Here is a 22171-nt window from a genome sequence, read left to right as displayed (position 1 = left end):
GTTGTCGGATCTCGGCTTGTGCGCTCTCATTATATAAATACGACACATACATATGTTGACTGCGTGCATCCAACCGTTTGTCTCGTTTCTATTCCCCACTTCGTACTTTTGCACTTTTTCTCTTTCTACACCCAAAATCGGCTGGACAGTGTAACACATTTCGTGTGAGTTAACTTTTCCCGAGCAATGGTACAGTTTTATTTTCGTTTTTTGTTTCGTCTTTTTTCGCTGTGGCCCTTTTGAAGTTTTTGCCTTGGGCAAGGACCACAGGTGGTCATGGCGAATTGATGTCAAGAATTACAATTACCGAAAGTCAAGACCGTGCAGTGGAAATTAATGAAAACGGCACATGGGCACAGTGCATGATTAATGAAATGCCAGCTGGAAGGGGCGTTGGGATTTCGCTGTGGTACGAATTTGACAGGTTATGCAAGGCAAATCATGTTTCATGTTTCAAGAGCAAACAAGCAAATGGCGCAGTGTGTTTTTGCATTCTGACAGCCGTCGTTTGTCTAAAGACATTTAAATGTTTTTTTCATAATTTCTAAAATATGGAAGGACATAGCCAAATGACTACGATATTAAGTTGTAGAAGCTTACCCACCTGCTTTGATTGCTGTTATTATTTTCTAGTTTTTAAGAGCTTACGACTTTTTAATTCACGCTCACTTGAGTAGTGAGAGGACGGAAGGGAGTTTAATGTGTTTTTAAACTAGACGAGAGTAGATTTCAAATACAGCAGTATATGTGTGTAAATATGCCTGTAAAAAACTTTTGGATCTGCAGCTTGTAAAGTACTTTAATATTTTAACAAGTGAAGAGGCTTTCCTTGAGGGTGTTGGTTTAATATTCATGCGTTGATTAAGGTGATTCATGTCAAATTACCCTGGGAACAAATGAGTCATCTAACATATTTGAAGAGCTAATAACGTGTTGGGGGCTTTCAATATGGGGGAATATTGTAGGAGCTCAAAATCTGTAACCACAAAAGATTGATTGCTATCTTTCCACTGGGTTACTAGAATATTGAAAAACTTTATGAGTAAGAGGAAGAAACGAAACGAATCTCTTTCCGAACTGTTCTCTAATCTTTAACTAAATGCAATTACAGTTGCAAGCAATCTCTTGGGCAACTGCTGAAGGATAGCGGGCTTTAGTGATATCCCTTTGAGTAGCTGTTCCTACAAACCGTAGTAAATATCATGGTCTCAGAAATATTCAGTAATTATGAACAATAATTAATTCCATCATCAATGAACTGATTGGACTTAATCAAGGTAGTTTCAGACAATTAATGCAATATCCTCAGCTTTATCAGAATAAGAACTCTCTGAAATCAGCATCTACGTTGACTCGGTGATGGTAAAAGAATTAACGCGAGGTCGCCTGTGTGTTGGAACGAATAAGTCCACAAAGACTTTCCTCCATTCAGCGAGAGAAATAGACACTAGTTGGATATCACTAAATATTTATATAGTATAATGTCAAAGGGGCATAAGACAACTGTTATGGAAAAGTATACAGTTGTACATAGCATATCGCAAAGAGGAAAATTAGGCTTTCCTAGTCAATGGAGTAAGACTAACTCATATTAGCAATCACTTCCACCATGTATAGGACCATTATCTTTTTGAAAGAAAAACCAACCATCAAGATTTGATATGCTAAGTTTAAACGTGGTCTGTAGCAAAATGTTGGCAAAGTATAAAAATGGTAACTAAAAGTTTGAAGGGCACTTTAAACTATAAATCAGTCGTGAAGGGAACTAGTTTCAATAAAAAAGGCGAAGGGGACTTTGAAATTACTTGTTATTTGCATATGTTTCTGTCATTTACTTTCGCATTTATATTCCGCTACGTACATACTGTTATTTAAACTCGTCACTAAGCCGATTATTTAGTCTGATTGCAGCATTATTACATACATGCATACATATGTACGAAATTCTATTATTATTTGCCATATAAAACCTATAACTTTAATCGTTAATTTTTTATATTTTTTATTATTCTAATTTTTTGCTTCAATCTGCTTCTGCTAATCTACACTGGTCCATATTTTATTTATTGGCTGTTATTAATCGATAAAATAACTGTATGTTTAACTGTAACACATATTTATTAATAAAATAACAGTCATTGTTCATTGAAAGTGAGTTGTGTTAAAAATATTATTTTTTCTTAAATAATTTAATAGATTTCCACTTTTGGTGAACACGATGTTATTTGATGCAAGATATATAGTATGAGTGCAGTGAATTTACTTTTTGAGTAACTTCTGTGATAACTTGTTTGAGAGTTTCACTCTTTTATGTTTCGTCAGGCTATTTCAGGACGGTTGTGAGCTGCTTTTGGCCTTTTTTTGGTAAATATTTGAACCCCCTTTTGGAAATCATTTTGATACTCTTTCACTAACCGTTTTTATTATTAATGATATTTTTATTAACGGAGCATTTTTCGAAATTCACATGCTCTTAGCAACTTTCTCGCGAGGTGAACTTCAGTTCGATTTGAATAAATTCTCGATTTATCTCGTTTAATGGCACAAATTGTCCTTTATTTGGGCATTTTCACTGACCGAGTTTACTTTCACTAACCAAATGTAATTGTGTGTGTGCACCGCCTTCTGTGAATTTGCCGCTTTCACTCACATTAAATTTCTTCAAAACACGTTATATAAGAGAAATTTGCAAACGTTTGATTTTTTTGCTTCTAAAAAGCTCCTTTCCGTCCCCGCCTCCAAACTGACTGCGTATTTTATGCCAATGTGTGCAATCCAAAATGATGTGGTGCCCATTTGGCGCACTGCAGCCATTAGTCACAGCCACACGCGCATGCAAATAACCCTTCCATATACATATGTGCGTAAGTCTAGCACCTACACACACGCACACGAGGGATTTTGCCAACGTGTAGACCTACTTTTCTACTCCGTACACGTCTGGCCTGCTGAGTGCAAACGAATTCGAACGCTAATATTTCAACTCAGCAACCACAAATCGACTAAGTGCCGACGTCTGATAGTACTAGTCTTTTCGGAAATTAAGAAAGCACCTAGGAGTGACAACAACGCTTTTGACTGTTAGTCTCAATAAAGGATATGCAGATAAACAGCAAATCTCTTTAAAATGTTTTGTCTACGACTACGAGTCATGGAGTACATTAGAATACTATATTTACATTCGATATGGGCTGGAGAGGCTTTTGCTGACAGTCGAGAAGATTGCAGGAAATGTAAAGAGCAAAGCTCTGGCCCTACGCTTCAAGAATTTCGAAAGCCCCACGTTACACGACCAGAGTCTGTTGAAATTCTCGTCAAACGCAGACATTCTAAAGGTTAACCACACCTCACAGACTTCGTAACAGAACTTTATCTAATATCACATTAGACAAAACCAGGCTATGCATGGCTCATTAGTCTACCAGACTAACCTAACCTAACCTAGTATTTTGTCTGTGATTTGAACCCACAATCCACTGAGTGCTAGTAAAGCACTCAACTGCTGTGAGTTTTCGCTTACTTACGTGAATTATTTACCTCAAAAATATTGAAACACCGCACTGACTCATAATTTGTATTTGAATTGCTTTTTTATTACATTCTTTCAATAATAATGAGAAAAAAGGGAAAACAGTACGAAAAAACTTAATTGCTTGTGAATAAAATTCGTGAATTAATTATTAATAAATTTGTCTGCATAAAAAGCGACACTATAAATATTATGTACAAATATATAAACATATAAACATAAATATATTACATTTTTTGAGTAGCAAAATTATGGCGTGTCATTTGTGATTTATAAAGCGAGAGCAGCAAGCAGCAAAAAAGACGGCTCACACGCAATTAATACCAACACACGCACACTCGTTGCTATTCTACAGTGATAATATCGGTCACACAGCGACACACATAAATTTTAACGATTTTTGGCACATAACTGACTACGTTACTCCGTTGAGTTCGCACATTCGATGTGCAAATGGTTTGTACATAATTAATTTAATTACAAGCGCTGTCAAAAAGCAATGCGCGAATTATGGCATGTTTTCAAAATCACGCGTAAATCATTAGCGCACTACATACATACACACATACAAGCTAACTAGTTTACATTTAATTTTTATTTTTTTTTTTAATTTTTAATTAATAAAAAAATTATGCTAATTTACATATAAACATTTTTACAAATTAATTTATTTACAACATTAGTCGCTCAAAAGCGCACTTTTCGACGCGCACAACAAAAATAAAATTATAAAGTAATATATGCATACATTTACTTTCAAATAAACAATACACATATACATACTTAAAAAAATATCAATTTTATTTTTCAAATTCTTAAAGAGTCTTTGCGCGCACTTTTAGCAAGTAAAAGTGGCAAAAACTCGTTTACACTGCCAGCGTCAGCAGCAGTTCTTTTTTATGCCTGAACGCGCCTCACGTCAGCGACGCGGCGGCCGCATACATGACGCCACAAGCGCGACTGGCTGCTAAGTAAGTCTGAGGCGAGCGAAAACAAGCGGTAATTTTATTTAAGGGACTAGCAGCTGACTGACCTAAGCGCCGACGACTGCAGCGGCCTAATGACCCAAGGCGCTCAACGCGCAACAGACATTTGCAGCTGAGTTGCATGCCACCCGAACAGCCACTCAGACGAAACTCTCCTGACGCGTCAAATTGAATTTGAAATTGCCTCTGCCACTGCCACTGCCGTTACCGCTACCGCCAACTGCGCCCGCCATCGCTTGTGCGCCAGCACCACTTCCAGTAGCAGTAGTCAGCGCACCATCACAGCCGACCTGCGCGGCAGTTTGCTCCTGTTTTTGCGCCTGCAGCAATTGGCGCGCCAATGCCGAAATGTCTCTGCCATGGCTACCGTCCAGGGACCATACCTCCATACCAGCACCAGCGCCACCACCACCACCAGCGTTGCCAATTGACAGCGCCTGTCGGAAGAAGGCGGGCACGCGATGCTGCTCCAGCAGTTCAATGCCCAGACTGGACTCGTGCACCAAGTGTGTCAGCGTGTGCAGAATCGCTTTGATAGTGCGGCGCTGTGCATCGCTTTCGGCGCGCGATTCGTAGCACTTGTAGAATTCCGTTTGGTATGCGCACGTGATGAAATTTATGATGCTGCCATTGGCCAAGTGACTGTGGCACTTCTTGTTCATCGACATATTGTGCAACATCGCAACGATTTGTTCCTGCAATGTAGAAGAAGAAGAAGACATGATGCAACGTATTAGAATAAGTTGAAATTTGATTGCTAATATTCTAAAATGAATGTGCCTCAAGGCAATTGAATAGGCATAAGCTTTCACAAACGCACGCACAAAAGACAAGGAGCTTCCTCTACCACAGAAACATTGAAAGTGAAGAATTAGGTTGTGCCACAAAGCAAAATGAGCAATACATTTTACTCTAAAAGCAGCAGAAAAGAGAAAAATTGCTTTACAAATTTGGGAATAAATTTCAACAGCTCCGCTCTCCTCCCCGCACACATTTGGCAACCGGAAGTAGCTGCCGCCAACCACCAAACTGCTTTAATGCTCATAGGCGTCGGCACGAAGCTTAAGCATTTTGTCATTTGGAATCCCTGCCATGGTAGCTAAGTGTGTCTTCTCATCTCTCACCCTGCAGCCGTCTGCTTTTCGTTGCTCTCTTCATCCAACAGCCACTTTAATATACCATTTGAGCGAATGTTACTTGAAAAGCTTTCAATAAAATTAGAAATTGCTTTTTAGTAGCGATCGACTGAGTGATTTATATACTCCAGCGGCCATCCGGCGCAGCCTACAGCAGTACCCCTCAAATCCTTAAAACGGCTCGGCATCGATTCATGTCATTCGTCAGTTCAATGTCCCCACACAGCACAGTTGGCTCGGTGTGTTGGTCGATTTACGAGATTTTTAGTTCCTTCTTGTATGCCATTTCTCATTCAGATCTCACACTACTCGCCTTCTTATGGCATTTGGGCCGCATGCTCAACAACCCTACCAACGTCACTTCAGAGGCTCATAAAATACACATTCTAATATAAAATTGATTTTTCTTGCTGTTTTTGTTTTTTTTTTCTTTGAACTTGTGTTCTTTCTGCAGATAATATATGATGGCTTGTCCTGTTGAATTGGGTTTTTTATATGTCACTTCGTGCTACCGGAGTTAGGACAGTTAGGAAAGGAGATTTAGAATGGGTATTTATTTTTCAAATTGTCAATTGAATGTCAAATATTTCTTTCTAATGGGAATGAAGAATACCCTTCTATGTAACGTAAGAACTCTACTACTGCACTCCCAGGTTAACTCTTAGTATCTTCTTCTCTCCATTTTGCATATTTCTTACTCATACTTTCCTTAACATTTATTCTCCTAGAAGATTGCTGAACTCTAAGAAGAAGAAATGAACAACTCAAATTCTAAAGTAGCGTTTCTTACCAGATAGAAACTTTTCTCATTTGAAAACATCGTATGAAACCTAATCTGGATAGAGATCCAATCTGAATAGCAATCCAATCTCCTTTCAAGTATTCATAATGTTGCATTTCCAACCAACAATTTCAGAAACAACTTAACCTTTTCTCTTAGAACACATACACACACACATAAAGAGACTTTGGTTATTATGTACTTACGTAAAGAAAAATAGACGCCTCTTCGCCACGCGCCTGCACCACCTCGATCAATTTGAAGATTGCCTCGTTTGACATTATCGAGTAGTGTGACGTCACCTCTATGCGACTCAGATTATTCAAAGCGGCTGCACATAAGAGCAGCGTCTGCGCGCATGCAGTGTCAGTTATCAACTGCGTCAGCCCCTCCACTATGATCTCTGCACACGCCTTCAAGCCATCAACACGATGCTCCGGGCCATGCCAAGCAGCAGTGATTTGCGTCAGTAGTGATACCGCTTCGCGGCGCTCAATATCGCCGCGCTTAAATTCGCCTTTGCGCTCTTTACCCGGCACTTGTATGATGTCGCGCACGATTTCGATGCCACCACAAGCGCCCAGCTGCGCAATCGCCGCTGGTGAGCAGCAAACTGTAGCAAGTGCACGCAAAGCTTGCGCGCGCACTGACGACAGCTTATTCTCGAGGCAGACGATGAATAGGGCGCGCACGGCTTCGCTCTGCACGAACGCGTCGGTGAGCGAAGCGAAGCCCTCGTAATCGATGTTCATAAGCGTCGCAATCATGTTGATGTTGGCGCGCAGCATGAGATCGCAGTGACCCTGTTCGACGCTTTGTACGATAACGCGCACCATTTTCTCGAACAGCTGCCGAAGACTAATCAGCAGATAGCGCTTCAGCACGTGCACATCATCTAGCAGCGACTCTAGATTGATGTAGTGTTGGCGCTCGATTGAATAGCGTGTGTCCTTTGTTATTATGCGTATCTGCTGAATATTTTCGTCATAACGCTTGCGATCGGCGCGCGACTCATTGAAGAAGACAGCGCGTCGCTCGAGCACCTGTGTAAACTCTGCGACGTTCTCCACCAACTGTTCAGCGCCCGAGAGCGCCTCGTGTAGTGTGGCCTCCTGCGCGCCGGACAATATGCGCTCCACACGCTCGAAGTCCGATTGCATGGAAAGAGCGCGTTGCTGCAACTGTCGTATCAATTTCGCCACGGTATTCGTCGTTATCGTCAGATTCTTGAAGGCTTCCTGCGCTATAGACTTGGTCTGTAGTGTAGACATCACTTCGTGTTCATATGATGAGCGCAAGTCATGCAACCAGTGCTGCAGATCCGGTGCATGCCCGTTTAACAATGGATTATCATACTCATGTGTGACATGGCGGAAAGACATCTGCGTCCACGGCTTCACACTACTGCCTTGTGCGGCTTTCGGTGTGCTCGTGCTTGCCAAAAAGCGCTGTTCGGTTTCTTTCAGTGGCGATAACGTGTCGTCCATATCAAGCGCTTCGTACTTTAGCGTATTGTTGTTGTTATCTTCACTAGTGGCGCTCGTAATTTCACCACCGGCGCCCAGCACCACCGTTTCATTGTTGTACGGCTTTGTGGTGGGAGTTGTGGCAGCCACACCAAGATAGACAGTTTCATTGTTGTAATCTGGCACAACATGCAAACGCGTACGTGAGCGATTATGTTCCGCTGAACGATCAAGCTCATCAAATGAATTCACCGCGCTGCCGGCATCGCGCTCCTCATCACTATTATCTGTTTCCTCGACTAAGGTGCGGCGCTTTGTGGGCGACATGGGTTTCGTGGGCTGACGTATGATACGGCGTCGTCGTTTCGGTTGCTGTTGTTGCGCTTGTTGCGGTCCAGCAACGGCCAGTCCACCGCTCGCATTAGCATCGTCGAAATTCAATTTCTTCGCAGCACTCACGGCCTCGTCCATCAACAGCTCATCAGAAGTCAAGCATTTCGGCAAATGTGACGTTGAGTCCTGCTTCGCGGCTAAGGCGGCATCCAGCGCGGCCGTTGTGGCAGGTGAACCGGGAAATGATATACGACGCGATACGTTCACCAGCGGTGAATAGAATTCCGATTTGCCTACGCGTCGGATAACTGTGGGTGGCGTCTCAACCGCCACGGAGCGCACTGAACTCGGCGAACTAGCCGCACTGCGTGCGCTGCCCGTCGATTTGGCGCTCGGTGAGGAGGGTTTCGACGAACGTCCGCCGAGACTGCGTCCGCTGTGCGACTCGTCATTGTCCGAGAAACCCGAGTCCTGCAAATATACGCGAAACATTGAAATTTATGCTGATTAGTAACAATGCAATGTGGACTACAAGAGAATTATATACGATGACTGTCATCTTATGATGTAATATCACTCACCTGACTGCGTAGACTGCCGGGACTGTCACGCTTGCCCCACGACAACTTCGAGTTGTTGTGCTCGTCATCGACTTCCTGTATACGCGACAAATTGCCCACGTGCGAACGAAAGCTGCCCGAATCCAGCGAATGATATCCGCCACTGTGGTTGTTGTAATGCGTACGCTGCGCATTCAGTTGTTGCGTCTTTTGTGTGAAGTAAGAGCCGTAGTAGAAACCGCCACTTGTGAAACTGCTGCCGTCGCCGATAGAGGATGCGCCACCCGCCGCTGAGGACAGCGCCAAAGAGGAGGGTAACTGTTGATTATCGGAGCCCCACCACACTTTGCTGTAGCTGCGTTGGAAAGCCATTGCTTTTCTCTTTGTTGGTTTGTGATAACTCTGAGCAGGAGAATTCGTTAATGGAAGTGATCTGTAAGCAAGTAAGTAAAGAAGGTTTAGTATGAACCTAATAACTTAATTTGGGAATTTACAGGTGGAGTAATTAATGCGTACAAAGTTTTAGAATAACTAAGAAGTAGTAAAAAGCACATCTTAACGGGAATGTGTGGTTCTGGTCTAAGCTAAGTCAAAATAAAATTAAAATAATTAAAATAAAAATAAAATTAAAATTAAAAATAAAAATAAACCTTAAATGAAAATTAAAATTAATTCAAAATTATAATTAAAATTAAAATTAATTTAAAATTAAAATTAAATTAAATTAAAATTAAAATTAAAATTAAAATTAAAATCAAAATCAAAATTAAAACTAAAATTAAAATTAAAATTAAATTAAAATTAGAATTAGAATTAAAAATAAAATTAAATAAAATTAAAATTAATATTGAAAGCCAAATTGAAATTAAAATTAAAATTAAAACTAAAATGAAATTATAATTAAAATTTTTAGTGAAACTAAAACACAAACATTTTCAAGCAATAATTTTAATATTGATTTTTGGTACTGTATACACGTTCAACAGTTAGCATAAAATTGGCTCCCCCTATATGAATTTACTTGTATATCTATGTATAACTACGTATAACGGAGCTTGCAATTAAATGTGCAAATATACCGTTATTTGTAGAAGTACTTATAAGCGCATTCGTAATACACAAGCAAACCCGTGCCCTGAGTGCATTTACAAGTACAAATACTCTCGTTCCACCTGAATGACCGTAACAACTACGCACATACACACACACATACATTCCCTGTTATAACTTACAGTTACACTTCTGATGTTGCAACAGTTTTACAAGTACTCCACAACACTGTACTGCACTTAACTTCGATTCCAGGTAACGGGGCACTCACACAGGCACACACCCACATAGGCACACAACACACACACAACGATAGCGCAAACGTCAACAGCCAGAGCAATCGAACTTATTTAACGAGAATTACTGCAAAAATTGGCATTTTATTGGTTTCCACTATGCACCGTTTCGCATGCATTGCATGAGGCGGAAATGGAGGGAAGCCACTGGGCGAGCAATAGGTGTGTCGACACAACCACAAACGACTGCGGCAGCACGGCGCGGCATGGAAGAGCAGTATTTGTTTGTGTGTGTGAATGTGTGTATGTGTGTGCTATTATGCATTAGGAATCGCACATTGATTGCTGCCATTTATGAGCAGTTGAAATGGGTCAACTCAGGTGCTTGACTTCTAGCGGTGGTTTATAACCGTATTCCCGAGTACAGAGTTAGAGCTGGAGTGTGCTTATTATAAGTGCAGTGTGCTGCTGCTTTTTGTTGATTGTTGGCAACGTGACGAGTAAATGTGCGTGCTACAAAACCGGCCGTTGTTAGAAAATATGACTGGTCAGTACTTTCGTACTTTGAACTTTTTGGAGGGTGAGTAAGTTATGAGTTGAGTAATAATAGTCATTATTGAGAAATTTGTCAAAATTAATACATTTCAAATTAAAATTAGACAACAAAAAATAGTTTAAAAATGATAACAAATCGCAGAGGTTTCAGAAAAACTTTAAAATTTGTTCAGATGGCTGCCACCTATTTTAAATTTTTACTTCATTTTTTTTTGTAATTTACTATTTATTTATAAATATCAAATTAATAATGTTTCAAATTTTTTGTGTAAAGAGTTGCCACCTGTACTAGTTATTTACTTAATTTTATTTATAAAATAATATATAATATACATATGTATTAAAGATGTCAAAGTAAGTGTGCTTTAATAACATCAAAACAATTATGTGGTACGAATACTTTTGTGTAAAGAGTTGCCACCTGTGTTAAATTTTTAAATAATTTCATTTGTGAAAAAATTAATATCAGCAAACAAAATTTGCTTTAGAAATATGTACATTTTTTTTGGAAAGAGTTGCCACCTATTTCAATTTTTTATATGTAACTTAAATATAATTTATTTATTAAAAAATGTAATATTTCTTATTAAATAAATATAATATATATATACCGTTCAAATATTTTTTGTGCAAATAGTAGCCACCCGCCCCAAATTTTTATTTGTAAAATTATATATTTTTCGAAAAATATTTTCATTTTATTTTTTAAATTTTTAGGTATGTTTTTTTATTTAATATTTCATTAAAGTATCAGACTAAATACATATAATTTATGAAAATTTTTTATTTGAAGTGTGGCCACCTGTTTTAATTTTTTACTAATTTTATTTATAAAACTTAATATTTCTTAAAAAATAGCAAACTAAATGTGCTATATGAAGATTTTTATTTGGAGAGTTGCCACCTATTCAAAATTTTTACATAATTTTATTTCTAAAATTCTATATTTCTTTAAAAATATCAAACTAAAAATGCCTTGGAAATATTTTTTGTTTAATAGTTGCCACCTGTTTTGAACTTTAAAGAAAATAGATAATAATCAAACGCTTAAAGACTACTTTACGAAAAGACTTTAAAACGCTTCTAATTGGAAATTATTTTTATGCGATGCCGCTTGTTCGTATTTCACTATTTTTCGATATTTTATTACTTAAAAATAAAAAGGCAATAACTTTAAATTTAAAATACGTGTTAAAATCCTAACTATGTCTATGCAACATTAAATTGTCCATTTAACAATTTAATAATTTCAATTTCCCTCACTTCCTTAGCTTTGTATACATTTCATTTAAGCTACAGAAATATAAAAGTTTCCGATGAAAAAGAAACTGCACAGCAAACAATCCAACAATCACAATATCAATTTTATTATATTATACACATATTTATGCATTGCATCGTATTTTATTTACCAAGGATATGGGCAAAGAGTTTAAGCGCTTTTTTCGCCCATCGCCCGCTCTCCCCCTCCGCACAACACGTGTGCATTCAATATACTTTTTAATTTGTAATATATTTTAAGCAACATTGAATGTAGCAATGTAACAATGCAACAATGCATAACCGCATAAACAAACAACGGTTTATGTGCACAACCATTACACACGTACAAATAATTCCCACTTGCTTCGAGGAAAAAATGGAAGCAGCGAAAGGATAGTTGGACGCAAGCGGACACAATTGCACGAAGATGGACTGGTGCGATGGCGACCAGTTACTGGAGCAGTTAGAAATAAAGCGATTTCGGATGTTATAATGAAGATAAAATATATTTATTAACAATATTGAAAAGAGTGACTCGTAAAAAATACATTTTTTATAATAAAACATTACGATCCCAAAATTTGTATTTAAAAACAAAATTATATATAAAACCATAAACACAAAAATGTCCTACAAGGCAAATAGTGTGTCAGTTACTACTGTGTTACGTATACGCCATGGCACACACACACGCGATTTTAAAAGGTTGGCTGCCATAAAGGCACACACATTCACATGCACACAGCCGCACAAAGGCGAAATAGAGCAACACAAATAACAATGATTCTGTGTATTTGTGTACAACAACAACAAGTATACGCTGATTGTTGCCATATTGAAATATGACACAATTTTAATTTCCGCAAGAAAAAATTAAATTTCCGCTTTTACGCTGGCATTTTTGTCCCTTTTATAATATATGAATAAATAATAAAATTATTTTAAAGTGTAAGCAATAAGCAAAAAGCAGCGAGCATTGCACGCGCTATACAGTAAAAGCATTAAGCGTAATCAATGAACAATGCGCCAGTGTTTATATGGACTTTTATTAGTCTTTTGTGCGAACACGCAAAGGTCGCGCGTGCACTCACACACACACACACACACACACACACAAAGTATCGGAGGTCAACGCTAAAGCTTTTTGCTCCAGCTAATGCATGTACATGTGGCGCTTGCTTATTTGTTGTTTGCAAATATGAAAATGTTTCATATTTAAAAACGAAATCAATGTCGGTCAGCGTGTGTAAAAGGAAAATGTCAATGCGTTGAAACATAATTTCGCTTTAGGCCTTATGGCATAAGTCACTGCATGTGTTTGTGTGTAGGTGTGTGTGTATAAAATTTATTTAATAAATATTTTCGAGCGATTGCAGTGGCTCACAAGCATGCTACTGTGCATATGTGCTCCGAGCTTAAATCCAATGACAACTAAATTTGCACAGTTCAGTTGTTGTTGTTTTTTCATGAGAGTGTCAAAGCTATAAATATAATAAAAGTGAGCAGCAATATGTGTTGCTTTAAAAATAACATTTTTCCAATTTTTTTATCACGTAATTGTAAATTTTTTATGTATATCTGTAAATTGTTTTTGTTTCGTAATATAAATTTTTAGAACATCAAATTTTTAATCACCTGTTTTTAACTCAAAATTTTTTGTAACTAATTATTTAGTATAAAACTTTAATGTTTTTATAAGAGTAAATATTTTATATCTAACTGTAAGTTTTAAATTTTTTTTTAACTTTTTTTAAACTTGAACTTCTTCGACTCAAAAATAAATTTTTATAACTGTAAATAGTTTTTATATCTAACTGTATTTTTTTTTACTTTTTTCATATAATTTTTAAAACTGCAATTTTTTTTTTACTTTTAATTTTTTTTAACTCAAAAATGTCTTGTATCTAAATTTTGTAGAACTCTAAGTAGTTTTTAAATCTTACTGTACATTTTTTCAAAACTTTTATAATTTTTAAGTTTTTTATAACTCTTTTGTTTATTCTATAATTTAAAATTTTTTTAACTGTAAGTTAGTTTAATATACAATGGTGAATTTTTTATAAATTTGTCTATTTTAATTTTAAATTAAATTTAATTAATTAATTTTAATTTTTATTTTGTTAAATTTTTTTTTTCTCTAAATTATTTTAATATCTAACTGTATTTTTGTATAACTGTTAATTTTTTTAACTATAAATTTTTATAACTGTAATACTTTTTTTTAATATAAAATTTTAAAATTGTTATCTCAGTAAATTTGTTTACATCTAACGGTAAATTTTCCTTTCCTAAAACCTGCAATTCAATGCTTATTTAACACAAATTGCAATAATTAAGAACTGCTTTATTGTCAAAGAATACATAAAATCAGCAAAGCAAGATTTAAGTGCAACACGGCGTATACGTAACATTTTCTGTTCTATGTACATAATGTATATTTGGTAGAATGCAAAGTGTATGCATGAGCAGCGCCAAAAATCGACAAGCTGCTGCCATTTCATAACTTCTGCAAATCAAATCTATATTCAACACACGCACACACATGCAGACCAGCACTCGCATAATCTTGTAAACACTGACGTAAAATATATGAAATATAAACGCTGTAAATATGTATGCATTTATTTATTTGACTGCACTTGTCTACAAGCACTTTTGTGGCAGTAATGCAGATGGATGCCAATGTAAGCGTATAAGTGTGTGTGTGTGTGTAGGGTATTAAGTTACCGCAAATTCGAAAGGCACTCAATGAATTTTTGAAATGTCGGCAAGACAAACAAATTCCAGCAAAGTCACTGTGGCGAAATTGTGTGAAAATCTCAGCAAAGCAACTACTTATAAGCAGCTTAAAGCGCAAATAGACGAGGCATGCTTACTAAGTAGGTTATGTTTTAGAATAAACCGTGTTAAATGTGAGCGATAGAACCATCAGTATATGCTCTTTTGCAAAAATTTCAGTGTTGGGGAATGTGAAAAATTAAAAAAAATACCAAATATCATTATTTTTAAATTTTCAATGAAAACGAAAATCAAGCAAGGAAAGAAAAAATAGAATTTTTTATATAGGAAAAACTTTAGATATTGATTTAAACAATATTGTTTGAGCAAAATTTTAATTAAAACAAAACTCTTGTATCGCGGCAAACCGCTTTCGTTTTCAATATCCCAACCATATTACTCGCATTTAAACTGAGCTGTCCTCTTATATTAATGTTTGTATAAGTCACAATTATTTTCAGTTGGCATTTAAATGGCAACCGACATTTCACAACAGAATTTCACTGATTTCACTTTAAATAAACAAAATTATTTCAAATGTAACAAATCGAATTAACGCCAAGTATTGGAAGGCATTTAATTTTCATTTGAAACACATGCGGCGGCCTTTATATTTATAAACAGGAATTATTGTGTAATATGAGCTACTTGTGTGTGCGTGTGTGTATGCGGTGGAAATGAGAGAAATTAATTTCATTTTGAATTTAAGCTGCCGACCGCAAGAGTTCAACTGCGTTTCCTTGAAGCCACTTTAAAATGCCAACAAACATATGTACATATATGCATACATATATATGCGTGTGTGTGTGTGAAAAGTGCATAACTCAAAGCCACTTTGGCTGAGCATTGCCAGCTTGTAAATTTAGTTGTTGTTTTATTGTTTGTTTAATATTTGATTAGGCATAATGCGGCTTAACACACAATTTTCGACAGGTTCATGTAATTTGGCAGAATCTAATAAGACATTTTCATAACTAATGTGAGCAGCCGACTAATCAACAAACATACATGCACATATATACAAACATACACATAGCTATATATTTACAACAGATATATGCATTTAAAATGGTATATATACAGGTATACATACATATGTATGTATATTGTATGTATGTACATACATATGTGTTGCTGCAAACATTTGTTCTTATTGATTTAGTTTCGACTTTATGTAAGATTCCACAAATTGAATTACGGTAAAGTATTTAAATTTTATGCACAACAATTTGTATATATGTATACATGTACATATGTATATTCATATGTGTTAAGTTAATAAATTTGCCTTTAGTTGCGCTGAAATATTTGTAAAGATTTACATTCATGATTAGGAGCTTCAATTGAAATTTTCACTTTTTGGATGGAAAGTAATTATAAATGCCACAAGAAATTCCAACAGAAAATAGTATTTGAACTTATTATTAAATAAGAAATTAAATTATTAAATACTAAATACCGAATACCGGGTACGAAATACCGGGTACCAACTACCGAATACAAAATATCAAGTACAAAATAACGAATATTTATAACCGAATACCAAATGTTGAAAACCGAATTTCTTATACCAATACCGAATACCAAATATATAATATGAAATACCGAATAATCAATTTGCAGTATTAAATACCGAATATCAGATACTAAATACCCAGTATTACACATCGAATATGAAAAACTGAAAATTAAGTATTAAATACCGGCTATCAAGTAACCTGTTTTATATACCAAATATAATTTACTGAGTAGCACAAATCATATACGAAATAAAAATTGTATACTGATAACAAGTATCAAATACCAAATTTAAAATATTAAACACCGAATACCCAGTATAAATACCAAAAACTGAATACCGAATATCACATACCAAATTCCCAATGTTAAATACCGAGTAGCCAGTTTTAAATACTAAATATCATATACCGAGTACCGAAAACCGAATACCACAAAATAAATATCAAATACTAAATACCGAGTAAAAAATGTGAATATTAAATACCAAATTCCGAATATTAAAAACCGAATAACAAGTATTAAATACCAAATACCGAATACTAAATACCTAATAATACTCTGTATTAAACACAATGCGTAAAATAACAAGTACTAATTTTCCAATACCAAAAACCGAATATCAAATATGAAATACCGAGTACTCAGTATGAAACACCGAATACCTAAAACCGAATTCAGAGTAAAAATATCGAATATCAAATACGCTGTACCGAACATCAAAACCAAAAACCGAATACCGAATACCTAATACCGAATTCAGAGTAAAAATAACGAATATAAAATACGCTGTACCTAACATCAAAATCAAAAACCGAATGCGAAATACCGAATTCAGATTAAAAATATCAATAATACGCTGTACCGAATACCATTACGAAAAATCGAATATCAAATACCGCAATTCAAATACCAAATACACAAACTACACACAATTATAAATTCATTCTAAATTTCTTTATACCCGAAAAGCTACAAAAATTTATTCGAGAAGCCTTAAATTTAAGCAGAATCTTTTGGAAAATTAAACGGACTTCAATTGCGTAGAAAAAATATTTTTTTTTGCAAATGTACCGTTACAATTAACGTGCCAATGTGAGGACAGCACCACAGCCAACAGTCAATCAACATTTTTCCGACATTTCAGCGCATTTTTCATTCAATATCTTAATTTTTCGGCAGCAGCAAGTCGGAACGGACACAAAATTTAAACAAACGGTAAAAGTTTTTGCAAAAGTGCTCAAAACATATTGAAAAAATTAAGCATATATTTATTTATACGCGATGTGTGCGTAGAGATAAAGCTGGCTGAGGCAGACAGTGAAATGTTACGTGCCGTTGACATATGTACCGTTAACATAAAAAGCCGCCAAAAGCAATCAAATTACTTTACATGTGTACAAACCCTAAATGGGGTACAACTGTCAGGTGGAAAAAATATAGATTTACCGTTATGTGGATATGTGGCACTGTTGGTTGCTGCATGAGTTCTGGGAAGGGCAATTGTTATTGTTTTTATAGGCCAAAATGTCAAGCCTCATTCGCTATTAATTGACAGTCGAAGCGCAAAATATTGCCAACAACCAGCCAACTAGCGAGGGGGAGCGAAAATATCGAAGCCACTGGCGGCGACATCGGCTTTTTGCTAACACATTTCCATCTTTTGCGCTAATTTATTAACGCAGCGGTAAATGCGTGCAAAGAGTCACATGCGACGATAATAAAGTTGATTGCAGCGAGTAAACAAGCAGAGGGTGTGTGCCAGCGGCGCGCTGTGAAAAACTAACGGCGCAGGCAGGTGTGTGTGCGTGTGCAAATAGTGGATTTTCGTTTGTTTGTTTCGTCTGTTTTTTTAAGTTTTTTTTTCAATTTCCGTTTCCGATATTTTTAAATTTTTTTCAACGGTTTTCACGACAACAGACTATAACAGTTTTTTTAATGAAAAGTATAGACGTACAGTTTTATATACGCCAACTGTCAAGTGCTAATTAAAGAAAAAAGTTCTTAAAGATTTTTATTTTATTTTAATTTTTTTCATTATTTTATAATCAATCTCAATGCCTGCAAACCGAAACAAATCAAAATATTCGATTTCTACTCGCCAGATATGCCAATCTGCCTCAACAAAGAAAGCATAACAACAGCAACAACCAATTTTCGAAGATTTCTTTTATTTCGCCAATCAAATAAATATGATAAATCTATTTTGTTACTGAGTTTGTGTAGGAAATTGCTGTTTTCTTTTATTTCGTTGCAGTTTGCATTCAACCAAATCGAATTGCTGACATACTCATACTTCAGCCACACACAGCAAATACCAATACAATGCAGAGTTGTATTTTTAAGAGCACTTTGTTGTGCATATTTGTGTGTGCTTGCTTAAGCATGTGCGCTCTTTAATTTATACAAATTTTCTGAAAACATAAATATTTTCCATGTGCTGCACTAGTCAATGAGCATGAAAGGTAGGGAGTTGGGGGGTTTTCATCTCACCAACCACACACAACAGTGGCAGGCATTAGTATGCATTTCTGTGCGAATGTGTGCAGCAAATTTGTGTTACAACGAGCAATGTTGGAATTTTATTCAAAAATATTTTTTTTTTCCAATAAAATTCAGGTGTGCTGTAAATAAATACATATTTATTATAGAAAAAACATTTAAAACATATTGCGGGCCTAACTCAGCTGTAAAAGTAGCTGCCAATGTACTCAACACTAATATGCAGCCTAAAAGTATGCTACGGTGTTAGTGGGATCAGTGTGTGTTTATTATGTTATTGAAGTATTAACTTATTTAGTAACATTCTTACTTTTGATTCCACAATAAACAGTAGGAAATTTCAACTGAATCCTTAAAAATAAAATATAGAAATATATAAAAAAAAAATGTGTTAGTGCTTTTAATTGCTATTACTCTGTTGATGATCAAGGGTCCATATGGTTATTTAAAAGAATTTTTTCAATTTGCTACTAATACTGCAGCTACCAGGCTACAAGCTATGAAGCAAAAAGTTTATCAAATACCGAATACCAAATATTAAAAACCGAATACCGAATACCAAACACTCAGTATTAAATATTTAATACCAAATGCTAAATACCGAGTAACAAGTACCAATATTAACTGCCGAAAACCAAATACCAAATATGAAATATTGGATACCGAATGTCAAATAACGAATATCAATAATTAAGTGCCCAATATTAAATTCCAATACTCTATGTTACCGAATACTAAACATCCAGCATTAAATACGTAATACCAAAAACTAAATACCGAGTACAAAGTTTCAATATTAACTACCGAATATCAAATACCGAGTAACGAAAATCAAATAGACAATATTAAAACCAGTTACCTTATGTCAAACATAGTATTAAAAACCTAGTATCAAATACTGAAAACCGAATATAAAATACCGAATACCACCAAAGATCAAATAGCCAATATTAAAATCGGTTGCCTTATGACAAACACAGTATTAAATACCGAATATCAAATACTAAATACCAAGTAACAAAATTAACTACCGAAAAGCAAATACCAAATACCGCATATCAAAAATCAAACAGTCAATATTAAAACCGAATACCCGTTGAGAAATACCGGATACCAATTACCGAATATTTCGATTGGATTTAGCTGGTTTTTCCTATAATTTATCAAAAATCAAGTAAACCCTTGAAATCAAGTACCCAATATTAAAACCGAATACCCAACGTCAAATACCGAATACCGATTACCGAATAAATCGGTTGGATTTAGCTGGATTTTCCTATAATTTATCAAAAATCAAGTAAACCCTTGAAATCAAGTACCCAATATTAAAACCGAATACCCAACGTCAAATACCGAATACCGATTACCGAATAAATCGGTTGGATTTAGCTGGATTTTGCTGTAAGTGATCAAAAATCAAGTGAATTGATTGTGGTTTCCTTGTTTTCTCAAAACTTAAGCGCCTTATTATAAATTAAATATATAAAATCTACATATTTGAGGCTTATAACAAGGTTAAGGGGAAGTGCGACCCGCAAAATTTTTAAACTAATATTTCAATTAGTAATATTTCATTTAGGTTAGGTATACTTATAAATATTTTAATAAATCTTTTAAATAATTAATATAGTAGTAGTACTTTATACCGCCTATTTTTGGGCTGTCACAAAATCTGATAATATCAGCTGAGTAGGGACCACTACCTACAATCAGCTTCCTCAGCCATAAACTAATTAGCTGTAATGTCTTTACACCCTGCTGGCTGAAGAGAGCGATGCAATCAAAAACAAAGGATGTTGAATTAAATTTATGCAACAATTACAATAAACATACTCGTACTGGATAAGCGGAGAGCAAAGACACGAAGAGGCGGCGCTCATAAAATACCACAAGCGGCGTAAATCATATCGAAACAATGAAGTCAATGGGCCATTTCATCGGGCAACCGAGCAATGCACGCGGGAAGATTAATTAAGATTTCAACACTGCTATTGGCATGTGTTAAATTGTAGCCGAAATGCGCCAGTGCTCGGTGCAGTGTAATCGCGAAGCGTTTGTTTGCATTCGGATGTGTCTGCCGCAACATAAGATAGGCGAACGCGTGGTAAAGCAGAAGCGTGCACCATAAATAAGGCAGCGAACGCACTAATACTGGCACAACTGCTTTTATTTATATATGTATATATGTATGTGTGTATGTGCATGTGCATGTTGTTTTTGTACGCTTTAACAGCAGTTGTTTTTTGTTGCACGTGCCCCACACATATTTGCGGCTACTACACACACCCATACACATTTCGGCACAGCCAATCACACAAAACAACAAAAACACGCAACATCAGTGGCAAGCAAAAACAACACACATGCTGCAAGGAAGCTCATAACAACATACCAATACATGCGGCGCGCCCAAAATGCTATATAACGGATTTTATTATCGAAGAAAAATTAAATGGCAAAAGGGAAATGCGAAAATGCTGTTGTTGTTGCGTTTGCTGCAGAAACTTGCGGCGGCAAAATCAAGGTTTTATCGCAGCAACAACAACAATAATATTGACACGCACACACACAGACTCACACTGCCACATGCAGGTATTACTTTCTGCTTTACCACTTTTCAATTAATATTTACAGCTCTATTATGCTTAATGATTATTGCGCTGGCAACCAGTTGTACAAAAGTAATATCAATCGACTGCCCCCGCCACCGCTGCCGCCACACACATGCTGCACGAGCATGTGTGGCTGTGTGCGAGCGCAAGAGCATGTCGAAAACCCCATTAATTTTGTTGATCCCGCGCAGAAATCAGCTCATATTATGTGCCGCAAAGTGTTTAAGCGCCGCTGCATGTGTGTGTGTGGGAGCATGAGCGAGTGTGTTGGTATGTGTGGCATGCAAAATTCACACGCTGCCAGCAACTCACGGCAAAGTACCGACTGCACGCGTTGCCATTGTGTTGGAATATGGCGTGTGCTGGCATGCAAGCGGTCGTGCGACGGGGCGTATGAGTAATATATTAATTTATGCGCGCGCCCAACACCGAGAGGCCACGCACACGCACGCAGGCATGCAATTTGCAACTGTCGGCCCGCATAATATTTTTCGCTTTTCGCCCGTGTTTCAACACAATACTACTTATTATTGAGTTTCCTCAATTAATCGGGGAAAAATGTGAACAAAACGAAAATGCCGTGGAGCGAGTCAAAGGGAAATAAAATAGTTTCGATGAATGTGGTTGATCGCTTTGCGCACACACGTCGCTGTGCTTACACAGCCTTATGGCATATACCCTACATTCATTCATATATATGGACATGTGTATGTATTTATGACTGGGGAGTAAAAAAGCGCTTAAGCGCAAGCGTAAACGTCGCAAAATCCTGTCGCTTCAATATGGCTTTGCCGGATATGCGGCAATAATATTTTTTTAAAATTCACTGTAAACAATTCCATAAGAAATAATGCAATAATAATAAA

The 22171-nt window shown here is 36.2% G+C and overlaps 1 protein-coding gene across 1 annotated transcript in view; it reads right to left on the bottom strand.

Moving 5' to 3' along the window:
• Positions 1–3568: 3568 nt before the first annotated feature.
• Positions 3569–22171, bottom strand: part of LOC105225447 (uncharacterized) — a 34830-nt gene continuing 16227 nt past the window's right edge. The window contains exons 2-4 of the mRNA XM_049452599.1: positions 8813–9224; positions 6639–8702; positions 3569–5210 (exon numbers count right to left, since the gene is read on the bottom strand). Coding sequence (XP_049308556.1) covers positions 4656–5210; positions 6639–8702; positions 8813–9163 — 2970 coding nt within the window. The 5' untranslated portion in view covers positions 9164–9224 and the 3' untranslated portion in view covers positions 3569–4655. The remainder of the gene's footprint in view (positions 5211–6638; positions 8703–8812; positions 9225–22171) is intronic.

Source organism: Bactrocera dorsalis, chromosome 3 (assembly GCF_023373825.1).
Source record: "Bactrocera dorsalis isolate Fly_Bdor chromosome 3, ASM2337382v1, whole genome shotgun sequence".
Classification (NCBI taxonomy): Eukaryota; Metazoa; Arthropoda; class Insecta; order Diptera; family Tephritidae; genus Bactrocera; species Bactrocera dorsalis.
The sequence above is the reverse complement of the archived record's forward strand: the minus strand, read 5'-3'. Positions and strand labels throughout refer to the sequence as shown.